This window comes from Procambarus clarkii, chromosome 41, assembly GCF_040958095.1.
Source record: "Procambarus clarkii isolate CNS0578487 chromosome 41, FALCON_Pclarkii_2.0, whole genome shotgun sequence".
NCBI classification, from domain to species: domain Eukaryota; kingdom Metazoa; phylum Arthropoda; class Malacostraca; order Decapoda; family Cambaridae; genus Procambarus; species Procambarus clarkii.
In genome coordinates, this window is record NC_091190.1 from 4,185,756 (window position 1) to 4,213,393 (window position 27,638).

The 27,638-nt window shown below is 46.4% G+C and overlaps 1 protein-coding gene across 1 annotated transcript in view; it reads left to right on the forward strand.

Moving 5' to 3' along the window:
- Positions 1-27,638, forward strand: part of LOC123761189 (uncharacterized) — a 306,507-nt gene that overhangs the window by 202,408 nt on the left and 76,461 nt on the right. The window contains exons 5-7 of the mRNA XM_069339079.1: positions 825-945; positions 7,496-7,702; positions 20,616-20,785. Of these exons, the coding sequence (XP_069195180.1) occupies positions 825-945; positions 7,496-7,702; positions 20,616-20,785 (498 nt within the window). The remainder of the gene's footprint in view (positions 1-824; positions 946-7,495; positions 7,703-20,615; positions 20,786-27,638) is intronic.

The following is a 27,638-nucleotide window of genomic DNA, read 5'->3' on the forward strand; positions in this document are numbered from 1 at the left end:
AGCCTTGGTAATGTTATAGGCTATAAACGGTGAGTCTTGGTAATGTTACAAGCTGTACATGGTTTACCTTGTTTTGTTGTTACAGACTGTACTTGGAGAAGTCTTGGTGATGCTACAGACTGTGCAATGTGGCGCCATGGTGATGTTTCAGGCTGTACATGGTTAGCCTTGGTAATCTTACAGGCTGTACATGGTAAAGCCTTGGTGATGTTACAGGCTGTACTTAGAGAAGTCTTGATGATGTTACAGGCTGTACATGGTTGTCCTTGGTGATGTTACCGGCTGTGCATGGTGAAGTCTTGGTGATGTTACAGACTGTATATGGTTGTCCTTGGTGATGTTACCGGCTGTGCATGGTGAAGTCTTGGTGATGTTACAGACTGTACATGGTTGTCCTTGGTGAAATTACAGGATATTCACGGTGAGACTTGGTGATGTTACAGGCTATACATTTTGAAGCCTTAGTGATCTAACAGGTGGTACATAGTGAGCGTTGTTGATATTACAGAATATACATTGTGAGCCTTGGTAATGCTACAGGTTGTACATAATGAGCCTTGGTAATGTTATAGGCTATATATCGTGAGCTTCGGTAATGTTACAGGTTATACATGATAAGGTGCGCAATGTAAATGCATTACCATGGGAATAATTGCTCGATGAACCTAGAGTAAACAACGCATGAACATGGCAATAATTGCTCGATGAACGCAGAGTAAACAATGTATAACCATTATGTCGCTATAAGGTTATATAACTCAACATTATCTCCCTAACAAGATGACCTCTCTAACATTCCTGTCTCTACCGTTGTCTGTCCACAGACGGTGAGCGTGAAGGTGTCTGCTACCAGCTCTTGGGTCACAAACTGGGGTGACGGGTCCGTATTCATCACTAACGGCACCAACCACACTTACACTATTCCTGGACAGTTCACTATTGTTGGTATGTATCTTGATTCTTTATATATCTATATCTAATTTATATATATATATATAATTTATATATAAGTTTGTGGGGTACCACCTCTGGTGCCAATGTGGGAACCCATAGCCTTGGAGAAGAAAATACAAAAAAATCAGAGAAGACTTTGTGGTTTCTCACTGAACACTAATATTATCTTCTACCACCCCCATTCTTTTGTATGTACACATATATATTTGTTTTATTTGAACTTTGTTACAAAAAAGGAGTTATATATATGGTACAAAGATGATTATCATAAGTTGTCGAGTTCCTCCAGCTCTTCAGATGGCGGGCAGGAACCCTGAATGCAATGTGAATTTCCCCTCCGTATCGCCACGCTGAGGCTCCGAAAAAGAAAGCTGGCAGCTTTAGGGTCTCTCGTTGTTTCAATGAGCTTAGAACTCAGTTCCTTCAAAAAAACTGGTAGCACTTTTACCCCAGGCGCCGAGTGTCTCAGAAGCAATGGGGACAAAATTGTAGTGGATCCAGTTCTCTATACTTACGGGATTTGGCTGCTTCACTGTGGGTGGCATCGACAACTGGTTGTGCAACACTGAGGTCAATGTAGGTGTTATCCAGGGTTGATATGCACGTGTAGTCCCATATCAATTGCTTTCTGTTCCTCCAGGGTTTCACTGTGATACCATCCGGGCGACCAATAAGAGCATCAGAGTTACGGGGCGTTAGGTAACGGGGCTCTCTTTCAGCTGGGCATCCAGCTGTGGTGAGGCTCCTCTTGATGATGTCGTTAACGTTACTATGCCTCGAGTGCCATCCCCCTGTGCTTTGGCAGAGTAGGCCATGGTGGCCGTACCTGTCAGCCACCACCTCGCCGCAAATACACCTATATCTGGTGTGGATTGGGGCAGCAAGATGGAGGGCCACAACAATTCGGACGGCGTGTGGTGTGAGACACGTGCCAGTTGCCGACATAGGGGTTGCTAAAAGGAAATCCCCTGCATGTGGTGCTGCTACTGCTGTGAGGCGAGCAATGTCATGTTGTGTTGTTGCAGCACCCAGGCACTCTGCAGCAACTTGGTCTACAATGGGGCCATCCCAGCTGGATTGCTTTTGGTTTTTTGGAGATGGTGGTTGAAGTTGACGGGCCTGCACGAAAGGTCAACTCTGTGGCACAGTGTGTAAAATTGGGATCGTGTACACCTGCCAGCTGATGTAAGTAGCCTGGTAGAATTTCCTTCACAAGGTCGTCGGATGCCGATGAGGAGGCCAGGAAGGCTGGAACAGCGATTTGCGTTGCTGTTCGAACTCCGAGGCCCCCAAGTCTTACGTGAAGTTTCCATTGTAGGTCATCAAGAGAGAGGTTAAGGACTTTTCCTAACATTGATTTCAGTAACCGGTCATACTCACCTAGTTTTTGGCTACTGTAGGATGGTGAACACCTCAGAAAGTATGTTAACCTGGGGAGGGACAAAAATCTGGTGATAAGGTGTGTGTGTGTGTATATAACTATATAAATAAAAATGAAAATGTTCGTTTGTTCAAAATCGCTAATCTCCGAAAGTACTTCACCGATTGCTTTAAAATTTTCCCACAACGTTTCATTCGCATCCGAGCAGGTTTTTATATACATACTATATAGATGTGACGTCTGTGATGGTAAAAAAAACTTGCTTTTTCTGAAAAACTGTGTTTTTCATGTGTTTTTCATGTGAGGGAAATCTTCGAAACCTCTTTACCGATTGCTTTGAAATTTTGACACAACGTTGCATTCGAAAAGGCAGATCTTTTTATGTAACTACTATATACACGACTCACCTGTGACATGAAAAAAACATGTTTTTTTTTAAAACAGCACCATCTGTTGGACGTAAGGGCAACACACGCTGTAATCTCCGAAAGTTCTTCACCAATTGCTCTGAAATTTTGACACAACGTTGCATTCGAATAGGCGCATCTTTTTATATACCTATTATATAGATGCCACCCATGTAACAGGTAAAAACATGCGTTTTTTAAAAAACAGCGCCATCTGTTGCACATAATGGCAACATGCACGCCATACTAAATATATCACGAATACCATTTCAATGTTTCCAATTGAATTGATAAATTTTATTTTCAAAGATTTCGATTTATTTGACTTTTTTGTGAATTATTTTGTGTGACATTGTGTTGGAATTGAGCTGTGTTGTTTACCATACCATTCATTTCGTAAGTATAAGTATAGATGCCACACCTGTGACAGGTGAAACTATGTTTTTCTTGAAAAAGAGCGCCATCTGTTGCATGTAAGAGCAACACACATGCTATACTAGATATGTGATAATTCCATTTCAATGTTTCTGATTGCAATGATAAACTGAATTTTCATAGAATTTTATTTATTTTCATTTTGATTTCATTATTTTGTGTGAATTGCATTGGAATTGAGCTGTGTTGTTTGCCAGATCGTTCATTTCGTGAGAATAGTTTATTTTTATATTTTTTCATATTTTTATTTCATTTTTAACCGTTTTTCATATATTTCAGTGATGGGAACATCAGATCACTTGATGTTCCCAATTTTCTGATGGGAACATCAGACCATTTGGTAAGGCATTGGACGAGGGAGTGGAGAATGGTGGGGAGGACGAGGGGACAAGGGAGGAGGAAATGGTGGGGAAAGACAAGGTGACAGGGGAAGTTTGGGACGGTGGGGGACGAGGGAATGGGGGAATGGAGAATGGTGTGGAGGACAAAGGGACAGGGGAGTGGGGCATGATGGGAAGGAAGAGAGGATGGTGGAGTGGGGAAAAGTCGGGAGGCCGAGGAGATGGGTGAGGGGGGAATAGTGGGGAGGACTGGGAGACAGGGGAGGTTGCTGTGGCTCAGCGTTGCTAAGCCACAGCATCGCGTGGCGGGGAACTGTTAGTATATATATATATATATATTATTAAATATGACCGAAAAAGTAAGATTAATAATTCTTACACGAATTTTCTCAATCTTTCGTACCTTTCTTTTCACTGTTGGAGGTAAATCAAAAATCAATTCTCCAAAATTCATTTTTATTTCTAGTCTGACGCGACACGAGCGCGTTTCGTAAAACTTATTACATTTTCAAAGACTTTAGTTCACAAATACACAACTGAATAGAACTTACGCATCTCCGATTTTATATCTACATTTGAATGAGGTGGAAGGGGTGATGTGGCATTAACACAAGACAGAACAAGATGTGGTATTCATAGGGTATAAATTTCATCAACACAAGACAGAACAAGAAGTGGTATTAATAGGGTATTAATTTCATCAACACAACAAAGAACACGAAACAATGGATATTGAATAGAAGTGTTTGTAGAAAGCCTATTGGTCCATATTTCTTGATGCTTCTATATTGGAGCGGAGTCTTGAGGTGGGTAGAATATAGTTGTGCAATAATTGGCTGTTGATTGCTGGTGTTGACTTCTTGATGTGTAGTGCCTCGCAAACGTCAAGCCGCCTGCTATCGCTGTATCTATCGATGATTTCTGTGTTGTTTACTAGGATTTCTCTGGCGATGGTTTGGTTGTGGGAAGAGATTATATGTTCCTTAATGGAGCCCTGTTGCTTATGCATCGTTAAACGCCTAGAAAGAGATGTTGTTGTCTTGCCTATATACTGGGTTTTTTGGAGCTTACAGTCCCCAAGAGGGCATTTGAAGGCATAGACGACGTTAGTCTCTTTTAAAGCGTTCTGTTTTGTGTCTGGAGAGTTTCTCATGAGTAGGCTGGCCGTTTTTCTGGTTTTATAGTAAATCGTCAGTTGTATCCTCTGATTTTTGTCTGTAGGGATAACGTTTCTATTAACAATATCTTTCAGGACCCTTTCCTCCGTTTTATGAGCTGTGGAAAAGAAGTTCCTGTAAAATAGTCTAATAGGGGGTATAGGGTGTTAGTTGTCTCTTCAGAGGTTGCATGGCTTTTCACTTTCCTTCTTATGATGTCTTCGACGAAACCATTGGAGAAGCCGTTATTGACTAGGACCTGCTTTACCCTACAGAGTTCTTCGTCAACTTGCTTCCATTCTGAGCTGTGGCTGAGAGCACGGTCGACATATGCGTTAACAACACTCCTCTTGTACCTGTCTGGGCAGTCGCTGTTGGCATTTAGGCACATTCCTATGTTCGTTTCCTTAGTGTAGACTGCAGTGTGGAAACCTCCGCCCTTTTCCATGACTGTTACATCTAGAAAGGGCAGCTTCCCATCCTTTTCCATCTCGTAAGTGAAACGCAGCATGGAACTCTGCTCAAATGCCTCCTTCAGCTCCTGCAGATGTCTGACATCAGGTACCTGTGTAAAAATGTCGTCAACATACCTGCAGTATATGGCCGGTTTCAAGTTCATGTCGACTAAGACTTTTTGCTCGATGGTACCCATGTAGAAGTTTGCAAACAGGACACCTAGGGGAGAACCCATGGCGACCCCATCTACTTGCTTATACATGTGCCCATCCGGGCTCAAGAAGGGTGCCTCTTTAGTACAAGCTTGGAGTAGTTTCCTCAGAATATTTTCTGGTATGTCAAGAGGAGTACAGGCCGGATCACGATACACTCTGTCGGCTATCATTCCGATTGTCTCGTCCACAGGTACGTTGGTAAACAGCGATTCTACGTCCAACGAGGCTCTTATCCCTGTGGCCCGTGTGCCCCGTAGTAAGTCAACAAATTCCTTTGGAGACTTCAGGCTGAAGGCGCAAGGAACATAAGGAGTCAGTAGGCCGTTGAGTCGCTTCGCCAGTCTGTACGTGGGTGTGGGTAACTGGCTAATGATTGGCCGAAGTGGGTTTCCAGGCTTGTGTGTCTTGACATTTCCATACGCATATCCAGGTTTATATTCCCCAATGATCTTTGGCAGGTGGAGTCCAGATTTCTTCGTGTTCACAGTTTCGATCAGTTTGTTGACCTTTGCTTTTAATTCGGCTGTAGTGTCCTTCGTTATCCTTTGGAACTTAGTTTACAATATCTTTCAGGACCCTTTCCTCCGTTTTATGAGCTGTGGAAAAGAAGTTCCTGTAAAATAGTCTAATAGGGGGTACAGGTGTTGTGTTAGTTGTCTCCTCAGAGGTTGCATGGCTTTTCACTTTCCTTCTTATGATGTCTTCGACGAAACCATTGGAGAAGCCGTTATTGACTAGGACCTGCTTTACCCTACAGAGTTCTTCGTCGACTTGCTTCCATTCTGAGCTGTGGCTGAGAGCACGGTCGACATATGCGTTAACAACACTCCTCTTGTACCTGTCTGGGCAGTCACTGTTGGCATTGAGGCACATTCCTATGTTTGTTTCCTTAGTGTAGACTGCAGTGTGGAAACCTCCGCTCCTTTCCTTAACTGTTACATCTAGAAAGGGCAGCTTCCCATCCTTCTCCATCTCGTAAGTGAAACGCAACACAGAATTCCGCTCAAATGCCTCCTTCAGCTCCTGCAGATGTCTGACATCAGGTACCTGTGTAAAAATGTCGTCAACATACCTGCAGTATATGGCTGGTTTCAAGTTCATGTCGACTAAGACCTTTTGTTCGATGGTACCCATGTAGAAGTTCGCAAACAGGACACCTAGGGGAGAACCCATGGCGACCCCATCTACTTGCTTATACATGTGCCCATCCGGGCTCAAGAAGGGTGCCTCTTTAGTACAAGTTTGGAGTAGTTTCCTTAGAACGTTTATTGGTATGTCAAGAGGAGTACAGGCCGGATCACGATACACTCTGTCCGCTATCATCCCGATTGTTTCATCCACAGGTACGTTGGTAAACAGTGATTCTACGTCCAACGAGGCTCTTATCCCTTGTGGGCTGTGTTCCCCGCAGTAAGTCAACAAATTCCTTTGGAGACTTCAGGCTGAAGGCGCAAGGGACATAAGGAGTCAGCAAGCAATTGAGTCGCTTCGCCGGTCTGTACGTGGGTGTGGGTATCTGGCTGATGATTGGCCGAAGTGGGTTTCCAGGCTTATGTGTCTTGACATTTCCATATGCGTATCCAGGTTTATATTCCCCAATAATCTTTGGCAGGTGGAGTCCGGATTTCTTGGCGTTCACAGTTTCGATCAATTTGTTGACCTGAAATGAACTGAAAGCAGCCCTTTAAGGGATTAAACGCTATTGGTCCTGCATTTTTGTTGATTCACTTAATTCCACTATGAGATGAAGGAACCTTTGTTTTAAATCTTCCCTAGTTTAATCTTCTTTACCACCTTTTCTTCCCTACTTTTTCCATAAAGTAATGTTTCAGCCTCATTTCCTTGTGGTCAGGTAACCTGTCTCTCCCTATAATGTCTGCTGTAATTTCTGGCAACCAACACTCCCACTCCCTATTTTGCTCTGATGAAGGCGAATTGAGTCGAAAATCTGCATACTTGGATGAGTGTTTTCGTTATCGTTGTTGCATATATATAATATATATAGATGTATCATTCAGACAGTATATATATATATATGCACCAGTTAATTTTGTATAGCTTGTTGTAATTGTTGCAGCATGTGAGGGAATTTTAATATTATTTTTTTCATAATTTAACTGTTAATGATAGATTACCTAATTTCTTGCAGCTTTCTTAGAGCTGGTGCCAGCTGTGATGGACGGTGCTACAGTGACTGTGGTTTCCAAGCCCGATGCCACACTAAATTGTCCTGTCCATGTTACTGTTGGGGAAGCAGCCGTGTGTTCGCTGATCACCTCAACCCAGGGCTATGGAAGTGTTCTCAACATTACCTATACCGAGCCTGGCACGTCCCAGACCTCATACCACGTCCCAGGTAAATACTACCTTCATGTGAGAAAACATTTCACAAGGTGAAATGTACAAGGTGTACAAGGTGTTGTTGTTGTTGCTGAGTTAGGGGCGACGATGAACGTGGGATCGGATGCGCCCCGGCGTACCCGTGAAGGGTGAATCGCAAAGCCAGGTAAGGCGAAATGCCAAACCAAAACGCGAAACGAGTGACGCCAAGCACTAGAAACTAATATGCCACACGGCAAAGCTACGCACAAAGGGAGAGGCAGAAGCACATAATAGAACAGGGCAAACAAACAGCCAGAGGGGCACACAGCACGTCATAGAGCAAACACACAGGAAATCAGAGCACATACTTGCCCGGGAACTTGGCCCGCGGGAACCTGACATTGAACGCCTCCCAGAGCACCCATTGCCAAGGGTCTCGTCCATCCACTGGGGACGCCATAACATCCCGAACCGGGGCAACAAACACCTGCAAACTGGGGACCCAGATGGTAGTACTCATGAGGCAAGAAGTCGCCACTCGCCCCCACAGGAAGGGAACTTGTCCCCCACGAAAGCACTCCGGTCCGTCAGACAGCAGTAACTAGGCAATCTTCGACCAGTGACCCGGTGGCATCACAGACGCCGGCAACACGTCCCCCAGGGCCCCAACGCGCACCCGCACCACAGGGGTACCCGCGGCCCCGGGCACACCCCAGACGATACCAGGGAACCCGGACGGCGCGCATCCTTCCGTAACATCACCACCAGGCCACGCCCAGCACCAGAGTCCACACCATCCCTGGCAGCGGAAGCCACCACCCCCCACTGTGGAGAGTCCCCCGGCGGAGAAAGAACCGAAGGCACGTCCGAGACACAGGCACCGGCAGGCACATGGACCTCCGCCACCACGAACCGCGGAGACATCGACGCATCCGTATCCACACTGTCGACACCCGAAGCCCCACAGTCACTGAAACCACCAACGTCGGCCCAGGAAGAAGACGAACGCCGGGAACGTTTGGGCACCGGCCGGATATCGTCCAAGCCGGTAAGTGACCCAGAAACACGGGTACCACGAGCCGAAGGAACCGACGCCAGGACGGCAGCAGCCTCCAACACAGGGGGAACCGGGCCACACACAGCAGGAGGCTCCGCAGTCACCCCAGCACCAAGCACATCCGGGACCCGAGTCACGGACACAGGGCCAGGCGCAGCATCAGAAGACGAGGGAGAAGACAGCGACGTCACACAGGGAGCCCCAGGAAGGCCCACGGGAGCAGCTGGAACAGCGACAGGATCAGGCAGACCAACCGACGGTACCTCAAGAACCGGAGGAGGGACGGCAACAACCGGAGGAACGGCAAGCGCCGCCGGGGAAGCTGCAGCAGCAAACGGGACGCGCACCACCTCATTAACATCACCGGAGACTGCCTGTAAAGAGAGCGGCGGGAAATCCTCGTCTCGGAACAAGTTGACAGGAGCAGCAGGGGCCTCAGAGCACCCGGCAGCCTGATGCCCCAACAGGCCACACTGGAAACAGGTACGAGGCTGCCGTGCATAATACACCCGGACGTAGTACCCCATAAGCCGGACAGAAGAAGGTATATCCGACCGCAGGCGCATCCCCAACGTGCGAATGTTTGTACGCCTCCCAGCATACCGCCCGGAGGAGAGCGTGTTCACCCGCACGCTGACAACAGTACCAAAACCCCCGAAGTAACGCCGGAGGAGGTCATCAGGGAACTCCAGGGGCGCACCATGGATACTGACATAAGTCAGGGCACCACTGCAGTCCGAAATCGCCACAGAGCCGGCATCGTCTGGCAACGGCAATGTACGCCCCCCGTACCGACGGAGGAAGTTCCGGTACTCGTCCTCCCCCACGAACTTAATAACAACCCGATGGGCCGTAACTAGCTCCACACTGCAAACAGCTTCCACCGGGACACGAAGCATGTCACACATCACCATCTCGATGGTCGGATAACCAGCCATACAAGTGAACTCCAGGCCCACGGAGTTCACACGCTGAACAGGAGGAAGATGGCCCCCCATGTCAGAACCGCCACGTCAACGCAGCCAGGCAGGCAACAAAACTGGTAGGGCAGGGACGCCCACACCACCTGGCGACCAAAACAGCAAACAACTCCAACAGCCACGGAGGGTCGGTAAGCGTCCTCACTCCACGGCTGCTAGCAGTCCCTAAGCTAGATCCGTGTACAAGGTGTTTACTGAAGCAAGAAATGACCATTCACACGTCCATGCCTACTCGTTTTCTTTATTTCATACTGACATAGAAATTAAAGAAAACGACAGAGGGTCAAATATCCACTTAAACTTAATTATACATAAATCTAACCTATGCATGAAACGGTCCAGCGATCCAACGCCTATTATGATTGGTTTCATAGATAACAACCAAATTTCCAATTAAGTATTAACAAGATTTTTCCTGGTTCTAAACTTATATTAATTATTTCGTGTTTTTCTTTAGTATTGATACATTTAAAACTTTATTTATATGCACGTCACCCTTAACGTCTTTATAGAGAACGTAATTGTAATAAGATTTAATCTCTATGTAAAACTTGTCAAGGCTTAATCATATATCTACATTCACACGCAAATGAGCTCGTATATCCGGATCCCGTTAAACTGAACTTGGGTAATCCTTCCAAAATCGAGCCCGATTTTTTGTCTGCCAAACTTTGACAAATCCGGACAGACAGAAATCCGGATAACCAGGAATCTGGCCGGATTAACGTGAATGACATCAGGAGATCTATGCTTATCAGAAAGCCAAGGTCCTTCAACCAGTGAAGCCTCAGTGGCTGTCAGTCAAACCTAACCTTGCCAAGCTAATGTACAGTAATTTCAGTGTTGGGGTCTGTTAGGTTAATAAATGATCATCAATATACAATAAAGAAATAAAATATAACAAATAATAATATTTACAATATATTGTACATACTCGCTGTACAGTGAATTTCCCTGCTGAAATAGGAGATTTATTTTCACACTATTATTTTCACATTATTATTTGATTTAGTTTCGTATCATGAGGTAACATCCGGGATTTCGGATTTCGGACCATAGTACATATACCGAAGTACAATGTAAATAGAAAGTGGAAATCGGTACTATTGCATGTGGACAAACTGGAAAAGGTTTTCAATTCATGTTGCAAAGCCCAACTAAAATAACCTAACCTTCCAATTCCTACTACGCGCTGTCTGAGGCTTAATATAGTCCACGTGTGCTATACCAGGCCAAGGAATATTTGTTTGTTTCTCAGCTTTATTTTTCTCAGACTCTATAAAGTGAATATTACCAAATTCTACTAATTCCTTAGTACGTCAATCTTTATACTATAGCGCACCTAGTTACAAAAATTACTGTGTAAAGAGGAGGATGGGGTGTACTTACTAGGTGTATACTTAGCTGTATACTAGCTGTATACTCCACATGTTGCGTGCAACTCACACACGACGAGTGTGATGTCAGGCACTCTGACAGCCTCTGCCTCCCTGGTCACCAACTGGTAGGAAGAGCTGAAGATGTTTACTGTACCGTATTAATCCTGTCCAGTTGGGTGGGAGAGACACGGGCTGGAAGGGTTAGGGAGACTCATGCTGGAGGGGTGAGGGAGACACTGGCAGGAGGGGTGAGGGAGACACAGGCTGGTGGGGTGAGGGAGCACGGGCTGGAGGGGTGAGGAAGCACGGGCTGGAGGGGTGGGAGAGACACGGGCTGGAAGGGTTAGGGAGACTCATGCTGGAGGGGTGAGGGAGACACTGGCTGGTGGTGTGAGGGAGACACAGGCAAAGGGGGTGAAGAAGAATAAGGTTGGAGAGGTGAGGGAGACACAGGCTGGAGGGGTGAGGGAGACTCATGCTGGAGGGGTGAGGGAGACACTGGCTGGTGGTGTGAGGGAGACACGGGCAAAGGGGGTGAAGAAGACTAAGGTTGGAGAGGTGAGGGAGACACGGGCTCGAAGGGTGAGGGAGACACAGGCTGGAGCGGTGAGGGAGACACAGGCTGGGGAGTTGAGGGAGACACATGCTGGAGGGGTGAGGGAGACACAGGCTGGAGCGGTGAGGGAGACAGGCTGGGGAGGTGAGGGAGACACAGGCTGGAGAGGTGAGGGAGACACAGGCTGGAGGGGTGAGGGAGACACAGGCTGGAAAGGTGAGGGAGACACAGGCTGGTGGGGTGAGCGAGACACGGGCTTGAGGGAGTGGGGTGAGGGAGACTCATGCTGGAGGGGTGAGGGAGACACAAGCTGGAGGAGTGAGGGAGACACAGGCTGGAGAAGTGAGGGAGACACGGGCTGGAGGGGTTAGGGAGACACAGGCTGGAGGGGTGACGGAGACACGGGCAGGAGGGGTGAGGGAGACACAGGCTGGAGGGGTGAGGGAGACAGGCTGGAGGGGTGGGAGAGACACGGGCTGGAGGGGTGAGGGAGACATGGACTGCAGGGGTGAGGGAGACACGGACTGGAGGGGTGAGGGAGACACGGGCTGGAGGGGTGAGGGAGACACGGGCTGGAGGGGTGAGGGAGACACGGGCTGGAAGGGTGAGGGAGACACGGGTTTGAGATGTGAGTGAGACACAGTCTGGAGGGGTGAGGGAGACACGGGCAGGAGGAATGAGGGAGACACAGGCTGGAGGGTTGAGGGAGGCACGGGCTGGAGGGGTGAGGGAGACCCGGGCTGGAGGGGTGAGGGAGACACGAGCTGGAGGGGTGAGGGAGACACGGGCTGGAGGGGAGGGTTGAGGGAGGCACGGGCTGGATGGGTGAGGGAGACCCGGGCTGGAGGGGTGAGGGAGACACGAGCTGGAGGGGTGAGGGAGACACGGGCTGGAGGGGTGAGGGAGACCCGGGCTGGAGGGGTGAGGGAGACACGGGCTGGAGGGATGAGGGAGGCACGGGCTGGAGGGGTGAGGGAGACCTGGGCTGGAGGGATGAGGGAGGCACGGGCTGGAGGGGTGAGAAAGACACGAGCTGGAGGGGTGAGGGAGACACGGGCTGGAGGGGTGAGGGAGACACGGGCTGGAGGAGTGAGAGAGACACGAGCTGGAGGGGTGAGGGAGACACGGGCTGGAGGGGTGAGGGAGTCACGGGCTCGAAGGGTGAGGGAGACACGGTTTTGAGAGGTGAGGGAGACACGGGCTGGAGTGTTGAAGGTGACACGGGCTGGTGGGGTGAGGGAGACACAGGCTGAAGGGTTGAGGGAAACAGGCTGGAGGGGTGGGAGAGACACGGGCTGGAGGGGTGAGGGAGACACAGGCTGGAGAGGTGAGAGAGACACGGGCTGGAGGGGTGAGGGAGACACAGGCTGGAGGGGTGACGGAGACACGGGCAGGAGGGGTGAGGGAGACACAGGCTGGAGGGGTGAGGGAGACAGGCTGGAGGGGTGGGAGAGACACGGGCTGGAGGGGTGAGGGAGACATGGACTGGAGGGGTAAGGGAGACACGGGCTGGAGGGGTGAGAGAGACACGGGCTGGAGGGGTGAGGGAGACACGGACTGGAGAGGTGAGGGAGACACGGGTTGGAGGGGTGAGGGAGACACGGGCTGGAAGGGTGAGGGAGACACGGGTTTGAGATGTGAGTGAGACACAGTCTGGAGGGGTGAGGGAGACACGGGCAGGAGGAATGAGGGAGACACAGGCTGGAGGGTTGAGGGAGGCACGGGCTGGAGGGGTGAGGGAGACCAGGGCTGGAGGGGTGAGAGAGACACGAGCTGGAGGGGTGAGGGAGACACGGGCTTGAGGGGTGAGGGAGTCACGGGCTCGAAGGGTGAGGGAGACACGGTTTTGAGAGGTGAGGCAGATACGGGCTGGAGTGTTGAAGGAGACACGGGCTGGTGGGGTGAGGGAGACACAGGCTGATGGGGTGAGAAAGACACGGGGTGGAGGGGTTATGGAGACACAGGCTGGAGGGGTGAGGGAGACACAGGCTGGAGGGGTGGGGGAGACACACGCTGGAGGGGTGAGGGAGACACGGGCTGGAGGGGTGGGAGAGACACGGGCTGGAGATGGTGACGGAGACACAGGCTAGAGGGGGTGAGGGAGATATGCTGGAGGGGTGAGGGAGACACAGGCTGGAGCGGTGAGGGAGACACAGGCTGGAGGAGTGAGGGAAACACAGGCTGGAGGGTTGAGGGGGACACAGGCTGAGGGGGTGAGGGAGACACAGGCTGGAGGGGTGAGGGAGACACGGGCAGGAGGGCGTGAGGGAGACACGGGCTGTAGGGGTGAGGGAGACTCAGGCTGGAGAGATGAGAGAGACACTGGCTGGTGGGGTGAGGGAGACACAGGCTGGAGGAGTGAGTGAGACACAGGCTGGAGAGGTGAGGGAGACACGACTTAGAGGGGTGAGGGAGACACAGGCTGGTAGTGTGAGGGAGACACCAGCTGGAGGGGTGAGGGAGACACAGGCTGGAGGGGTGGGAGAGACACGGGCTGGAAGGGTTAGGGAGACTCATGCTGGAGGGGTGAGAGAGACACAGGCTGGGGGGGTGAGGGAGACACAGGCTGGTGGGGTGAGTGAGATACAAGCTGGAGGGGTGAGGGAGACACGAGCTGGAGGGGTGAGGGAGACACGGGCTGGAGGGGGTGAAGAAGACTCAGATTGGAGAGGTGAGGGAGACACAGGCTGGTGAGGTGAGGGAGACACAAGCTGGAGGGGTGAGGGAGACACGGGCTGGAGGGGTGAGGGAGTCACGGGCTGGAGGGGGTGAAGAAGACTCAGGTTGGAAGGGTGAGGGAGACACAGGCTGGAGGGGTGAGGGAGACACGGGCTGGAGGGGGTGAAGAAGACTCAGGTTGGAGGGGTGAGGGAGACACAGGCTGGAGGGGTGAGGGAGACACGGCTTGAGGCAGTGGGGTGAGGGAGACTCAGGCTGGAGGGGTGAGGGAGACACAAGCTGGAGGGGTGAGGGAAACACAGGCTGGAGAGGTGAGGGAGACAAGGGCTGGAGGGGTGAGGGAGACACAGGATGGAGGGGTGACGGAGATAAGGGCTGGAGTGGTGAGGGAGACATAGGCTGGAGGGGTGAGGGAGACACGGGCAGGAATGGTGAGGGAGACACAGGCTGGAGGGGTGAGGGAGACAGGCTGTAGGGGTAGGAGAGACACGGGCTGGAGGGTTGAGGGAGGCACGGGCTGGAGAGGTGAGGGAGACACGGGCTGGTGGGGGTGAGGGAGACACGGGCTGGTGGAGTGAGGGAGACACAGGCTGGTGTGGTGATGGAGACACGGGCTGGAGGGGTGAGGGAGATACGGGCTGGTGGGGTGAGGGAGACACAGACTGGAGGAGTGAGGGAGACACAGGCTGGTGTGGTGAGGGAGGCACAGGCTGGAGGGGTGAGGGAGATACGGGCTGGTGGGGTGAGGGAGACAGGCTGAAGGAGTGAGGGAGACACATGGTGGAGCAGTGAGGGAGATATGGGCTGGAGGGGTAAGGGAGACTCGGGCATTAGGGGTGAGGGTGTGAGGAAACTGTATGGTGTGATTTAATTATTTATGTATTTTAAAACTATTAATAATTTATTTGTATTAATTTATTTCTTACGTTAATTTATTTATTTCGATAGCGGACTGTATAAGTTTAACGTTGACTGTATGATATTAAATTCCCACAAATCGTTTCCTACACAAGCTGGAAGGTTTATTAATAATATAGGCTGTCAATCGAAATTATCGACTGTTAGACATTTACTACAAATTTTATTAGTACATGGGTTAGTAATTAAATGAAACAAATACAGCTTATCTGTATGGAAGATTTTAGTCTGGTCAATGAGATATAAACGCGGAAGATCACAAACTAATTCACCTTGTAGGTGATACTAATGTAATCACGTGTCACGTTTTGTACCAGGAAGCTGTTAATTCTTCTTCCTCTTTTATTTCACCTATCAAAAGGCACACATACAATAATAATCGTAACCTATATATGATAGTTATATCAGGGAAAATTATTAGTGTAATTGTTTAATTGATATTTACACATTTGGGTAGCTCATCTCGTGTCCTAACCTGTATACCCTAATCTACCTACATTACTGACCTGGTAAGACTAAATTCAATAGATTATCAGATACAGAACACTTCCCTTATTATTGACGAAGATCTTGCTGATGGTGGGAGATTTGTATATCCCATAACACTGTGTCTGGAGGGAAATAATTGAGGAGCTTTAAGCGTGCTCCAAACGATACATTTTAATATTATATTTAATGGCGTCTGATCTCTCTCGGCTCGCGAGACGCGTCTCTCTCGCTGGCTCCTTCTGCCCTTTTATTGACAATGGTAGGTAGACTTTAGTTTGTTAGTAATTATATTAGATCCAGTCATAGAGAATACTTTTTTATTGATTCTAATGCTAGAATGGTGTTTTAAATGATTCACATTATTATTAGCAGGTGAATTTCATTGTGACGTGACATTTATGATATCCCGTTTCCCTTGAATGAAACACCAAGATATTTTGTGTAATGTGTTAGCACAAAATCAGCAGCAATATTATCTGCATATTGTATTAAAGGTTAGTAAATGGTTTCACTTTTTTCGACATAATTCCGGGGGTTGGTGGGGGGAAGAAACACGGGTCGGAGTCCAGTATTTAGAATTGACGAACACTGATACTCCTCCTCGGAATGAATAGATTAATTTGATGTTAGTATTTAGTAAAGGCACATTTGTGCGTCAGTTTGTACAAGACATATGTCCCGTACTAGAATTGCAGGTGTTTTTAGGCAATTTCATTTCCCTGCTAACTCTTGTGAGGCTACATTTCTAGCCTAATTAAATTGCATTTAACCCAGAGGACTGAGTGTGATCAATCATTACAGTCAAGTATTGTCATGAGACTACAGTGAGATCAGTGACATTAGTCACAGTGACTTGGAGCTTGTTCAGGCTATTGGTCACTGATTAGCCACTGAGGCCCATGGAATACAACCCGGCAAAAAATAATTGCATCAAAATCATTCGTTGGATTTATATAGTCACCTATGCTCTGTTAAGCTTATTTGCTGGACAAAATTTGGCTGAGAAATTGAATTTTAATTTGGTTAGTTAATTTAGAGGATTGAATGTACACAATCATTAAAGTCAAGTATGGCTCTGAGACTTCATTGGGTTCACTGACATTGGTCACAGTGACTTGTAGCTGTTTAGGCTATTGATCACTGATTTGCCACTGAGGCCTCATGAACACATTTTCAGAATTTGAACGAATATATAAAAATCAACCACTACTGTTGTTATAGTCAGCTGTATTCTCCCTAGTATATTTCTACTTGACTTGTATAATCAGCTGGCAAATTTAATTTTCTATTTCAATTGTTTGTTTGCGGGCAAAGGCCTCATCAGGTTTAATACTGGGCCTGTGAGTAACATGCCTCTTGCAAAATTAAACAGGTTTAATCCCTGAGATATAGTTCGGCCAATGATGCATTTGTATTAGTAGTCTGCACCTACAAGGATTCTTACGTCGGTGAGGTGATCAGACGTAATTTTATCTGCCAGTTTTATTCCCCTATTTCTCAGGAATTTGGCAGTCGCTCCTAGACCTTGTACATGTAGGTCCGTTGGAACTGTGTCCACCACAATGGCTTGTACTTGACAGATGTAGCTGCCTAAATATACTAATGGTTGCACCGCCTGATAGACTTGAGGTCCTGTACGAGCCAGGAACCCTGATATATTTTATGTCACCTGGGTTACAGGCTTTAATTGTAGATCATCTGCCACCTTTTGTGTGACAAATGTTCTCTGGGACGTTTGGTCAAACAACCCTCGGGTTTGGATCCTGACCCTCTGAACCATCATCCTCGACATCCTCATCCAGGGTGAGGATTGCTCCCGATGCTCGATGCAAACTGAGAACCATCACTGCTCACGCTGCGGCATCTCGGGTCCGGTGCGCGAGGCAAACTTGCATTCTGCTACACATACGTAGCATTAGGCGAGAGCGCCCGTAATTGCGCACGTCGTGTGGCTCGAGAGGCCTTCAAAGCAGCGCCTCTGTATTGTGTCACGACGATTCATTCCGATCTCCGTGCGATCACTTCTCCAGCCTACGACTGCACATCGAGTCAGCTATCGATCGGTCTGTGTGCATGGGAACAGAGCACCAACTTTCTTCCATGTCATGGAAAGGCTGAACAAAAACACTGTGGTCGCCTCTCTCCACCAACGAGGAGGCGACAAGCCACACGGCACCTCGGATGCATTTCCGATGGTTCCTTTTATATAAAAGGAGTGACGCCGAGGAAAATAAGACTTGCGTCCCTACCAAAACAGACATCCTCATCCAGGGTGAGGATGTCTGTCTGATAATGAGAACAGATGAAGTCTAGAATTTCGTTGGGGAATTTTCTTTGAATCTAATCTCTAATTTTAACACCCATTCTGCTCTAGGCACATCTACCTCGGTAGCAAGAGCTTTGACTAGAGACTCCACTTGGAGTCTAAATTCTTGAAAACCTTCAGGTGTTGTTTCTGATGTATGTATTGCTCTCAATTTATAGTAGAGGTTAGCTATATCAATCTCTTTGGTTACTATAATTGACCTCTAACAACTGTATGGCAGTATCGTAGTCGTCATCACTTGGAATCAGATGATATGATTAATAACTGCCTTTGCTTCTCCCTTACGGGTACTTCGTAAATAAAGGAATTTCATTATTTTGTTAATGGAACTTTTAGAGTTCACTAATTAATCGAACGTGTTCTAGTAACATTCGAAGTTTTTGTCATCTCTGTCATGAAAATGAGGTAAATCAATGACAGGAAGACGAACTTCATTGAATGGTTTAGATGTATTAGCTCCACCTGCTGTTAGAGCATTTTGAGAGACAGAGTTGTACCTTTCACCAAGAACAAACAAATGTAAATCACAAACTAAGAACAACAAGAAACATTCTGAAACACACAATACAGCGGAAGAGGAACCGGCATCGCTGGGATTACACAAGCAGGAATCTCCCTAAAACAAAAGGGGGCTATCACAAATTTTCAGTCTGTGGGCAAACTAGGAACACGTCAAAGCCTCACAGTATCATCCGACCACCGGCGCTCCCAGTGGAGTCGAACGCGCGTCCTTGATCCAAACACTGAATCTTTCCAGAGCGTCAAATACAACACACCATCAACACCGCTTCCGTGTCTCTACACTCGACTGCTCCAAGCCCACCGCACCAGCAGGAGACCATCACAACGAGGCTGGACAGTGCCATCCTCACAGAGTCCAGGCATCTGAACAGCTCCCAGCATCCTCCTAGCACAGGCAACACACACCCACCATCTCTCCTACCCACCACCGGCTCAAGACACAACTCTACCACACCTCTGCTAAGCACATTTGAGCACTCGATGATACACTTCCTCGTGGCGTGGCATGAATCCCTGCCTCCACCATGTCACACCTCATCACTACCCTCTCGCTGTTGTTTGTGCACAGTCTCCTGGTCGTTGGGGACCTCCGCATAGATGACTGGCCACAACCTTGTCCCCACTAAAGGCGTAACAGCCCCACCAGCAAATAAAGCCACACACCAGGGAGGTAAAGCAACCTTTCTGGGCCCCAGTATTCACACGCAATTTCCCAGCACTTGATCCTATCGTAGGAGGCGCAACCACTGAAACCCGGCAGCTGCCGCACCTCCATCGCATACACCGGGTTTCCACTCTCCTTGGAACTCTGATGCAGAGGAGAGTTAACCTCACGGAACTAGTTCACTCTTTCCGTCGCATCGACTGAGCACACCACAGCCAGTTGGCCGTAGTATGTGTTCACGTGTGGAGCCCATACTTGAAACAAGTGTTTGGCTGCCCCCTGAAACCCCATCACCATAGCCGGATATGGCACATTCTTTTAGAGCCCACATGGGCAACTGGGGTTCCATATATTACACGGACCATGAGAGAAGCGGCATTCTCGAGCCCCAAGTACCTTTCCGTAATGTGTAATAACACTAGCAGTCAACTAGTCAAGTGTTGGAAAGGGGGCATCCCTTATGAACAAATAGCTCTCGGACGCTATAAGTTTCCACCTGCACCTGCCCAACCACTTAGACTGGACGGTGGAGCGATGGTCTCGCTTCTCGCAAGTCTGCGTTCAATTCCCGACCGTGCAATTGATCGAGCATCATTCTTATCCTCTACCCTAACCTAAATCCACGTCATTTACAAGTGTTGTAGTTGTAATGGCTTAGTTCTCCCCTCTTCATTTGCCTGGAAGTAGCTATTGAGCACCACAGGTGTCCCTAACTTTACTAATAAAAGCTTCATAGATAGCAGCCGGACGCAGGCGATATCCTAAAGTCTGACCTGTAAGACGCCGAACAAGGTGATGCTCACCAAGGGGTAACCCAGCTTACACGTGAACTTTCGTCTCGCCGTATAGCAGTGTCGAACCACATCGGTAGAGGGCCCCATTGTCGGCCCCTGCCCCGTCTAAGGTCGACTATCAAGGGCTCAGAAATCAACCAACTTCAGCGAACACCTCAAACTGCCAGTTTAGGAACACAGCGAGAGGCTGCAGCTCTACCAGGTCTCCTCAACTGGTGTTTATGGTCTATTTCTTCTATCATTTTTATAATCCATTAACTTTATTATATAACTGTTAGCCATCACGCTGATCTAGTTCTCTGAACCACAACTGTTTAGTTTTAACTTCTGCCATTACACTGTACACATATAATAAGTCATTACATTTACTCATTCAAACTTGAATTTCTTACACTTGCTCCTTGAACTGCAAAGTTACAGCTTAGTTATTATGTTGATTCCTGTAAAATATTGAAATAAATACATATTCCTAATTAGACAAAGATCTTACAATGAAGAGAAAGCAAAATTAAAAACCATTTTAGAGACTAGAATGTAGTTAACTTATAATTTGTTAACGCTTATGGTTGTGTTGTTATGACAGAGGAAGTAAGCAGGGTGTACGGGTCGATACTGAACGTGCACGCCCCCGCCGGCACTTCTCGCCTGCTGAGTACGCCCACAGCTTTTACTCTACACTCCGAGGGCGTCCACGCTGGCTACCTGGCCGCGGTGCGAGTCATGGCTACCACGCCTGGCTGGCTGGCTCTCTATGTGAGTCGTCAGTGACTTATAAAGTTATGTAATATGTCATATTTGCTTTGTATAAATGATGCCTGTAACAAGGTACATAGTCTATAGTCACTTCGTAACCACTATAAAGAGTATAACATTACGGCGCAAACATGCCTATATCCAAAGAGAGAGAAAGAGAGACAGAGAGAGAGAGAGAGAGAGAGAGAGAGAGAGAGAGAGAGAGAGAGAGAGAGAGAGAGAGAGAGAGAGAGAGAGAGAGAGAGAGAGAGAGAGAGAGAGAGAGAGAGAGAGAGAGAGAGAAAGAGAGAAACAGAAAGAGATAGACAGAGAGAGAGCGGGGGCGAGAGAGAGACAGAGACTGAGACAGACTTCCTCCGGTTTTGGTAGTACTTATAGGAAAGATAAGGACCATAGTACATACACCGACGTACAACGTAACTATAAAGTAGAAATAGGAATGATTGAATTTGGTCAATCCGGAAATCAATTTTCTAATTATGTTGTAAAGACAAACTAAACTAACATAACCTAACCTTCCGGGTTAAGTTAGGTTAGTTTAGTTTGCTTTTTAGCGTCATTTTGTTTTTTAGCGTCATTTTGTTCTGACTATAAAGTGGATAGTACAAATTTCTTCTATCTAATTGCTTAGTAGGTAAATGTAGGTAGGTACTATGGTGAACATAGGTACAAAAAGTTCTATCTAAACAGGAGGATGGGTTGTTGAATATATATGTGGGGCACTATAGACGACGTCTCTCCCACACTGCAGTAAGAATGTGCGTTCCTTAATGTTAGAAAGAAGTGATGAGTCATGCACCTGGCATTTGCGATTACGCCAAGGAGTGACATCACATGTCACCTTCATTTTCATGACATGGGGAAGGTGATGACAGAAACTCCATATTAGGAATCCACAGTCATTTATACTTTGTAGGTAAGGGCCTTATAGCAGTACTAGAGTATCTGAGTGAAATCAATAAAAAAAATAAAAAAATGCTCTACCCACCCAAATAAATGTCTGCTAATATTGCAAAAACCTTCTCAAATAAAAGTCTTTCCCTCCAGCAATAAAACGCAACATTGGCATTCACGTCTTGGCGTCAGTAACCACACTTATCATAACTCATCATGGAGAGATGTCGTTCACGCACTCTGACAAGTTAAATTATTCTACAACCTCTAATCAACTAGACATTCGTCCACTCACCTCCATTCTCACTGAGAAATTACAAAATAGTTGGTTGCTGTCATTTAGCCCATAATAGCCAGCCACCACTCACATAATAGCCAGCCACTACTCACATAATAACTATCTACTACTCACACAATAGCCAGCCACTACTCACATAATAGCCAGCTACTACTCACTTAATTGCCACCCACTACTCATATAATAGCCGCCCACTGCTCACATATTAAACAGCTACTGCTCACATAATAGCCAGCCAGTACACACATAATAACCAGCTACTACTCACATAATAGCCAGCCACTACTCACATAATAGCCAGCCACTACTCACATAATAGGCAGCCAATTCTCACATAAAAGCCAGCCACTACTCACATAATAGCCAGACACTACTCATATAATAGCCAGTCACTACTCACATAATAGCCAGCCACTACTCACATAATAACAATCCACAAGTCACATAAGAGCCAGCCACTACTCACATAATAGCTATCCACTATTCACAAAATAGCCAGCAACTACTCCCATAATAGTCAGTCACTGCTGAAATAATAGCCAGCCACTACTCACGTAATAGCCAGCCACTAACATAATAGCCAGTCACTGCTCACATAATAACCAGCTACTACTCACATAATAGCCAGCCACTACTAACATAATAGCTATTCACTGCTTACATAAAAGTCAGCCACTACTCACATAATAGCCAGCCACTACTCACTTAATAGCCAGCCACTACTCACATAATAGCCAGCTACTATTCACTTAATTGCCAGCCACTACTCATATAATAGCCACCCACTGCTCACATATTAAACACCTACTACTCACATAATAGCCAGCCAGTACACACATAATAACCAGCTACTACTCACATAATAGCCAGCCACTGCTCACATAATAACCAGCCACTACTCACATAATAGCTATCCACTGCTCACATAAGAGCCAGCCACTACTCACATAAAAGCCAGCCACTACTCATATAATAGCCAGCTACTACTCACATAATAGCCAGACAGTACTCTTATAATAGCCAGCTACTACTCACATAATAACCCACGACTACTCACACAATAGCCAACCACTACTCACATAATAGCCATCCACTACTCATTTAATATCCAGCCACTGCTCACATAATAATCGGTTACTACTCACATAATAGCAAGACGCTACTCACATAATAGCCAGACTGTACTTTCATAACAGCCAGCCACTACTCACATAACTACTATCTACTACTCACACAATAGCCAGCAACTACTCCCATAATAGCCAGCCACTACTCACATAATAACAATCCACTACTCACAAAATAGCCAGTCACTGCTCACATAATAGCTGTCCACTACTCACATAAGAGCCAGCCACTACTCACATAATAGCTATCCACTATTCACAAAATAGCAAGCAAATGCTTCCATAATAGTCAGTCACTGCTGAAATAATAGCTATCCACTACTCACATAAGAGCCAGCCACTACTCACTTAATAGCTATCCACTGCTCACATAAGAGCCAGCCACTACTCACAGAAAAGCCAGTCACTATTCACATAATAGCCAGCCACTACTCACTTAATAGCCAGTCACTACTCACATAATAACCAGCCACTACTCATATAATAGCTAGTCACTGCTCATATATTAACCAGCTACTACTCACATAAACGCCAGCCACTACTCACATAATACCCAGCTACTACTCTCTTAATAGCCAGCCACTACTCACTTAATAGCCAGTCACTACTCACATAATAACCAGCCACTACTCATATAATAGCCAGTCACTGCACACATAATAACCAGCTACAACTCACATAATAGCCAGTCACAACTAACATAATAGCTATTCACTACTCACATTAGAGCCAGCCACTACTCACATAAAAGCCAGCCACTACTCATATAATAGCCAGCTACTACTCACATAATAGCAAGACAGTACTCTTATAATAGCCAGCTACTACTCACATAATAACCCGCGACTACTCACACAATAGCCAACCACTACTCACATAATAGCCATCCACAACTCATTTAATATCCAGCCACTGCTCACAAAATAATCGGTTACTACTCACATAATAGCAAGACGCTACTCACATAATAGCCAGACTGTACTTTCATAACAGCCAGCCACTACTCACATAACTACTATCTACTACTCACACAATAGCCAGCAACTACTCCCATAATAGCCAGCCACTACTCACATAATAACAATCCACTACTCACATAATAGCCAGTCACTGCTCACATAATAGCTGTCCACTACTCACATAAGAGCCAGCCACTACTCACATAATAGCTATCCACTATTCACAAAATAGCAAGCAAATGCTTCCATAATAGTCAGTCACTGCTGAAATAATAGCTATCCACTACTCACATAAGAGCCAGCCGCTACTCACTTAATAGCTATCCACTGCTCACATAAGAGCCAGCCACTACTCACAGAAAAGCCAGTCACTATTCACATAATAGCCAGCCACTACTCACTTAATAGCCAGTCACTACTCACATAATAACCAGCCACTACTCATATAATAGCTAGTCACTGCTCATATATTAACCAGCTACTACTCACATAAACGCCAGCCACTACTCACATAATACCCAGCTACTACTCTCTTAATAGCCAGCCACTACTCACTTAATAGCCAGTCACTACTCACATAATAACCAGCCACTACTCATATAATAGCCAGTCACTGCTCACATAATAACCAGCTACAACTCACATAATAGCCAGCCACAACTAACATAATAGCTATTCACTACTCACATAAAAGCCAGCCACTATTCACATAATAGCCAGCCACTACTCACTTAATTGCCAGCCACTACTCATATAATAGCCAGCCACTGCTCACATATTAACCAGCTACTACTCACATAATAGCCAGCCACTACTCACATAAAAGCCTGCCACTACTCACATAAGAGCCAGCCACTACTCACTTAATAGCTAGCAACTACTCACATAATAGCCAGCCACTACTCATATAATAGCCAGTCACTGCTCACATGTTAACCAGCTACTACTCACATAATAGCCAGCCACTACTCACGTAATAGCCAGCCACTACTCACATAATAGCCAGTCAATACTCATATAACAGCCAGCTACTACTCACATAATAGATAGAAAGTACTCATATAATAGCCAGCTACTACTCACATAATAGCGAGATACTGCTCACATAATAGATAGTTACTACTCACATAATAGCCAGCCACTACTCATATAATAGCCAGTCACTGCTCACATGTTAACCAGCTACTACTCACATAATAGCCAGTCACTACTCACATAATAGCCAGACACTACTTACATGATAGCCAGCCACTACTCACATAATAGCCAGCCACTACTCACATAATAGCCAGCCAGTACTCACATAATAACTATCTACTACTCACACAATAGCCAGCCACTACTCACATAATAGCAATCCACTATTCACATAAGAGCCAGCCACTACTCACATAATAGCAATCCACTACTCACATAATAGCCAGCAACTACTCCCATAATAGCCAGACACTACTTACATAATAGCTATCCACTGCTCACATAATAGCCAGACATTGCTCACATAATAGCTGTCCAATAATGACATAAGAGCCAGCCACTACTCACATAATAGCTATCCACTGTTCACAAAATAGCCAGCAACTACTCCCATAATAGTCAGTCACTGCTGAAATAATAGCCAGTCACTCCTCACTTAATAGCTAGCCACTAATCACATAATATCCAGCAACTACTCACATAATAACCAGCTAATACTCAACTAATAGCTATCCACTACTCACATAATAGCCAGTCACTGCTCACATAATAGCTATCCACTATTCACAAAGTAGCCAGCAACTACTCCCATGATAGTCAGTCACTGCTGAAATAATAGCCAGCCACTACTCACGTAATAGCCAGCAACTACTCACATAATAGCCAGTCACTGCTCACATAATAACCAGCTACAACTCACATAATAGCCTGCCACTACTAACATAATAGCTATTCACTACTAACATAAAAGTCAGCCACTACTCACATAATAGCCAGCCGCTACTCACATAATAGCCAGCCACTACTCACATAATAGGCAACTACTACTCACATAATAGCCAGCCACTGCTCACATAATAACCAGCTACTACTCACATAATAGCTATCCACTACTCACATAAGAGCCAGCCACTACTCACATAATAGCCAGCTACTACTCACATAATAGCCAGACAGTATTCTTATAATAGCCAGCTACTACTCACATAATAACCCGCTACTACTCACACAATAGCCAACCACTACTCACATAATAGCCATCCACTACTCATTTCATATCCAGCCACTGCTCACATAATAATCGATTACTACTCACATAATAGCCAGCCACTACTCACATAATAGTCAGCCACTACTCACATAATAGCCAGACTGTACTCTCATAATAGCCAGCTACTACTCACATAATAGCCTGCCACTACTCACATAATAGCTAGCTACTACTCATATAATAGATAGACAGTACTCACATAATAGCTAGCTACTACTCACATAATAGCGAGCTACTGCTCACATAATAGCTAGCTACTACTCACATAATAGCCAGACACTACTCACATAATAGACAGCCACTACTCACATAATAGCCAGCCACTGCTTACATAATATCCAGCTACTACTCACATAATAGCTATCCACTACTCACATAAGAGCCAGCCACTACTCATATAAAAGCCAGCCACTGCTTACATAATATCCAGCTACTACTTACATAATAGCTATCCACTACTCACATAATAGCCAGCCACTACTCACTTAATTGCTAGTCAGCCACTACTCACATAATAGCCAGCAACTACTCACTTAATTGCTAGCTACTACTCATATAGTAGCCTGCCACTACTCACATATTAACCACCTATAACACACATAATAGCCAGCCAATACTCAATATCCAGCTACTACTCACATAATAGCCAGCCACTACTCACATAATAGCCAGTCACTACTCACATAATAGCCAGCCACTGCTCACATAATAATCAGCTACTACTCAAATAATAGCCAGCCACTACTCTCATTATGTGCAGTCTCTCCTCACTTAATAGCTATCCACTACTCCATAATAGCCACAACTACTCACATAATATCCAGTCACTACTCACAGAATGACTAGCAACTACTCACATAATAGCCAGAAACTACTCACACAATAGCCAGACAGTACTCTCATAATAGGCAGTACTACTCAAATAAAAGCAAGCCACTACTCACATAATAGCCAGCCACTACTAATATATTATCCAGCCACTGCTCACAAAATAACCAGCTGCTACTCACATAATAGCCAGCCACTACTCACATAATAGGCAGACTGTACCCCTCATAATAGCCAAACACTACTCACATAATAGCCAGCAACTACTCACATAATAACCAGCTACTACTCACATAATAGCCAGCCACTACTCACATAATAGCCAGCTACTACTCACATAATAGCCAGACTGTACTCTCATAATAGCCAGCTACTACTTACATAATAGCCAGCAACTCTTCTTATAATTGACAGCTACTACTCACATAATAGCCAGACAGTACTCACATAATAGCCAGCTACTAGTCACATAATAGCTAGACAGTACTCACATAATAGC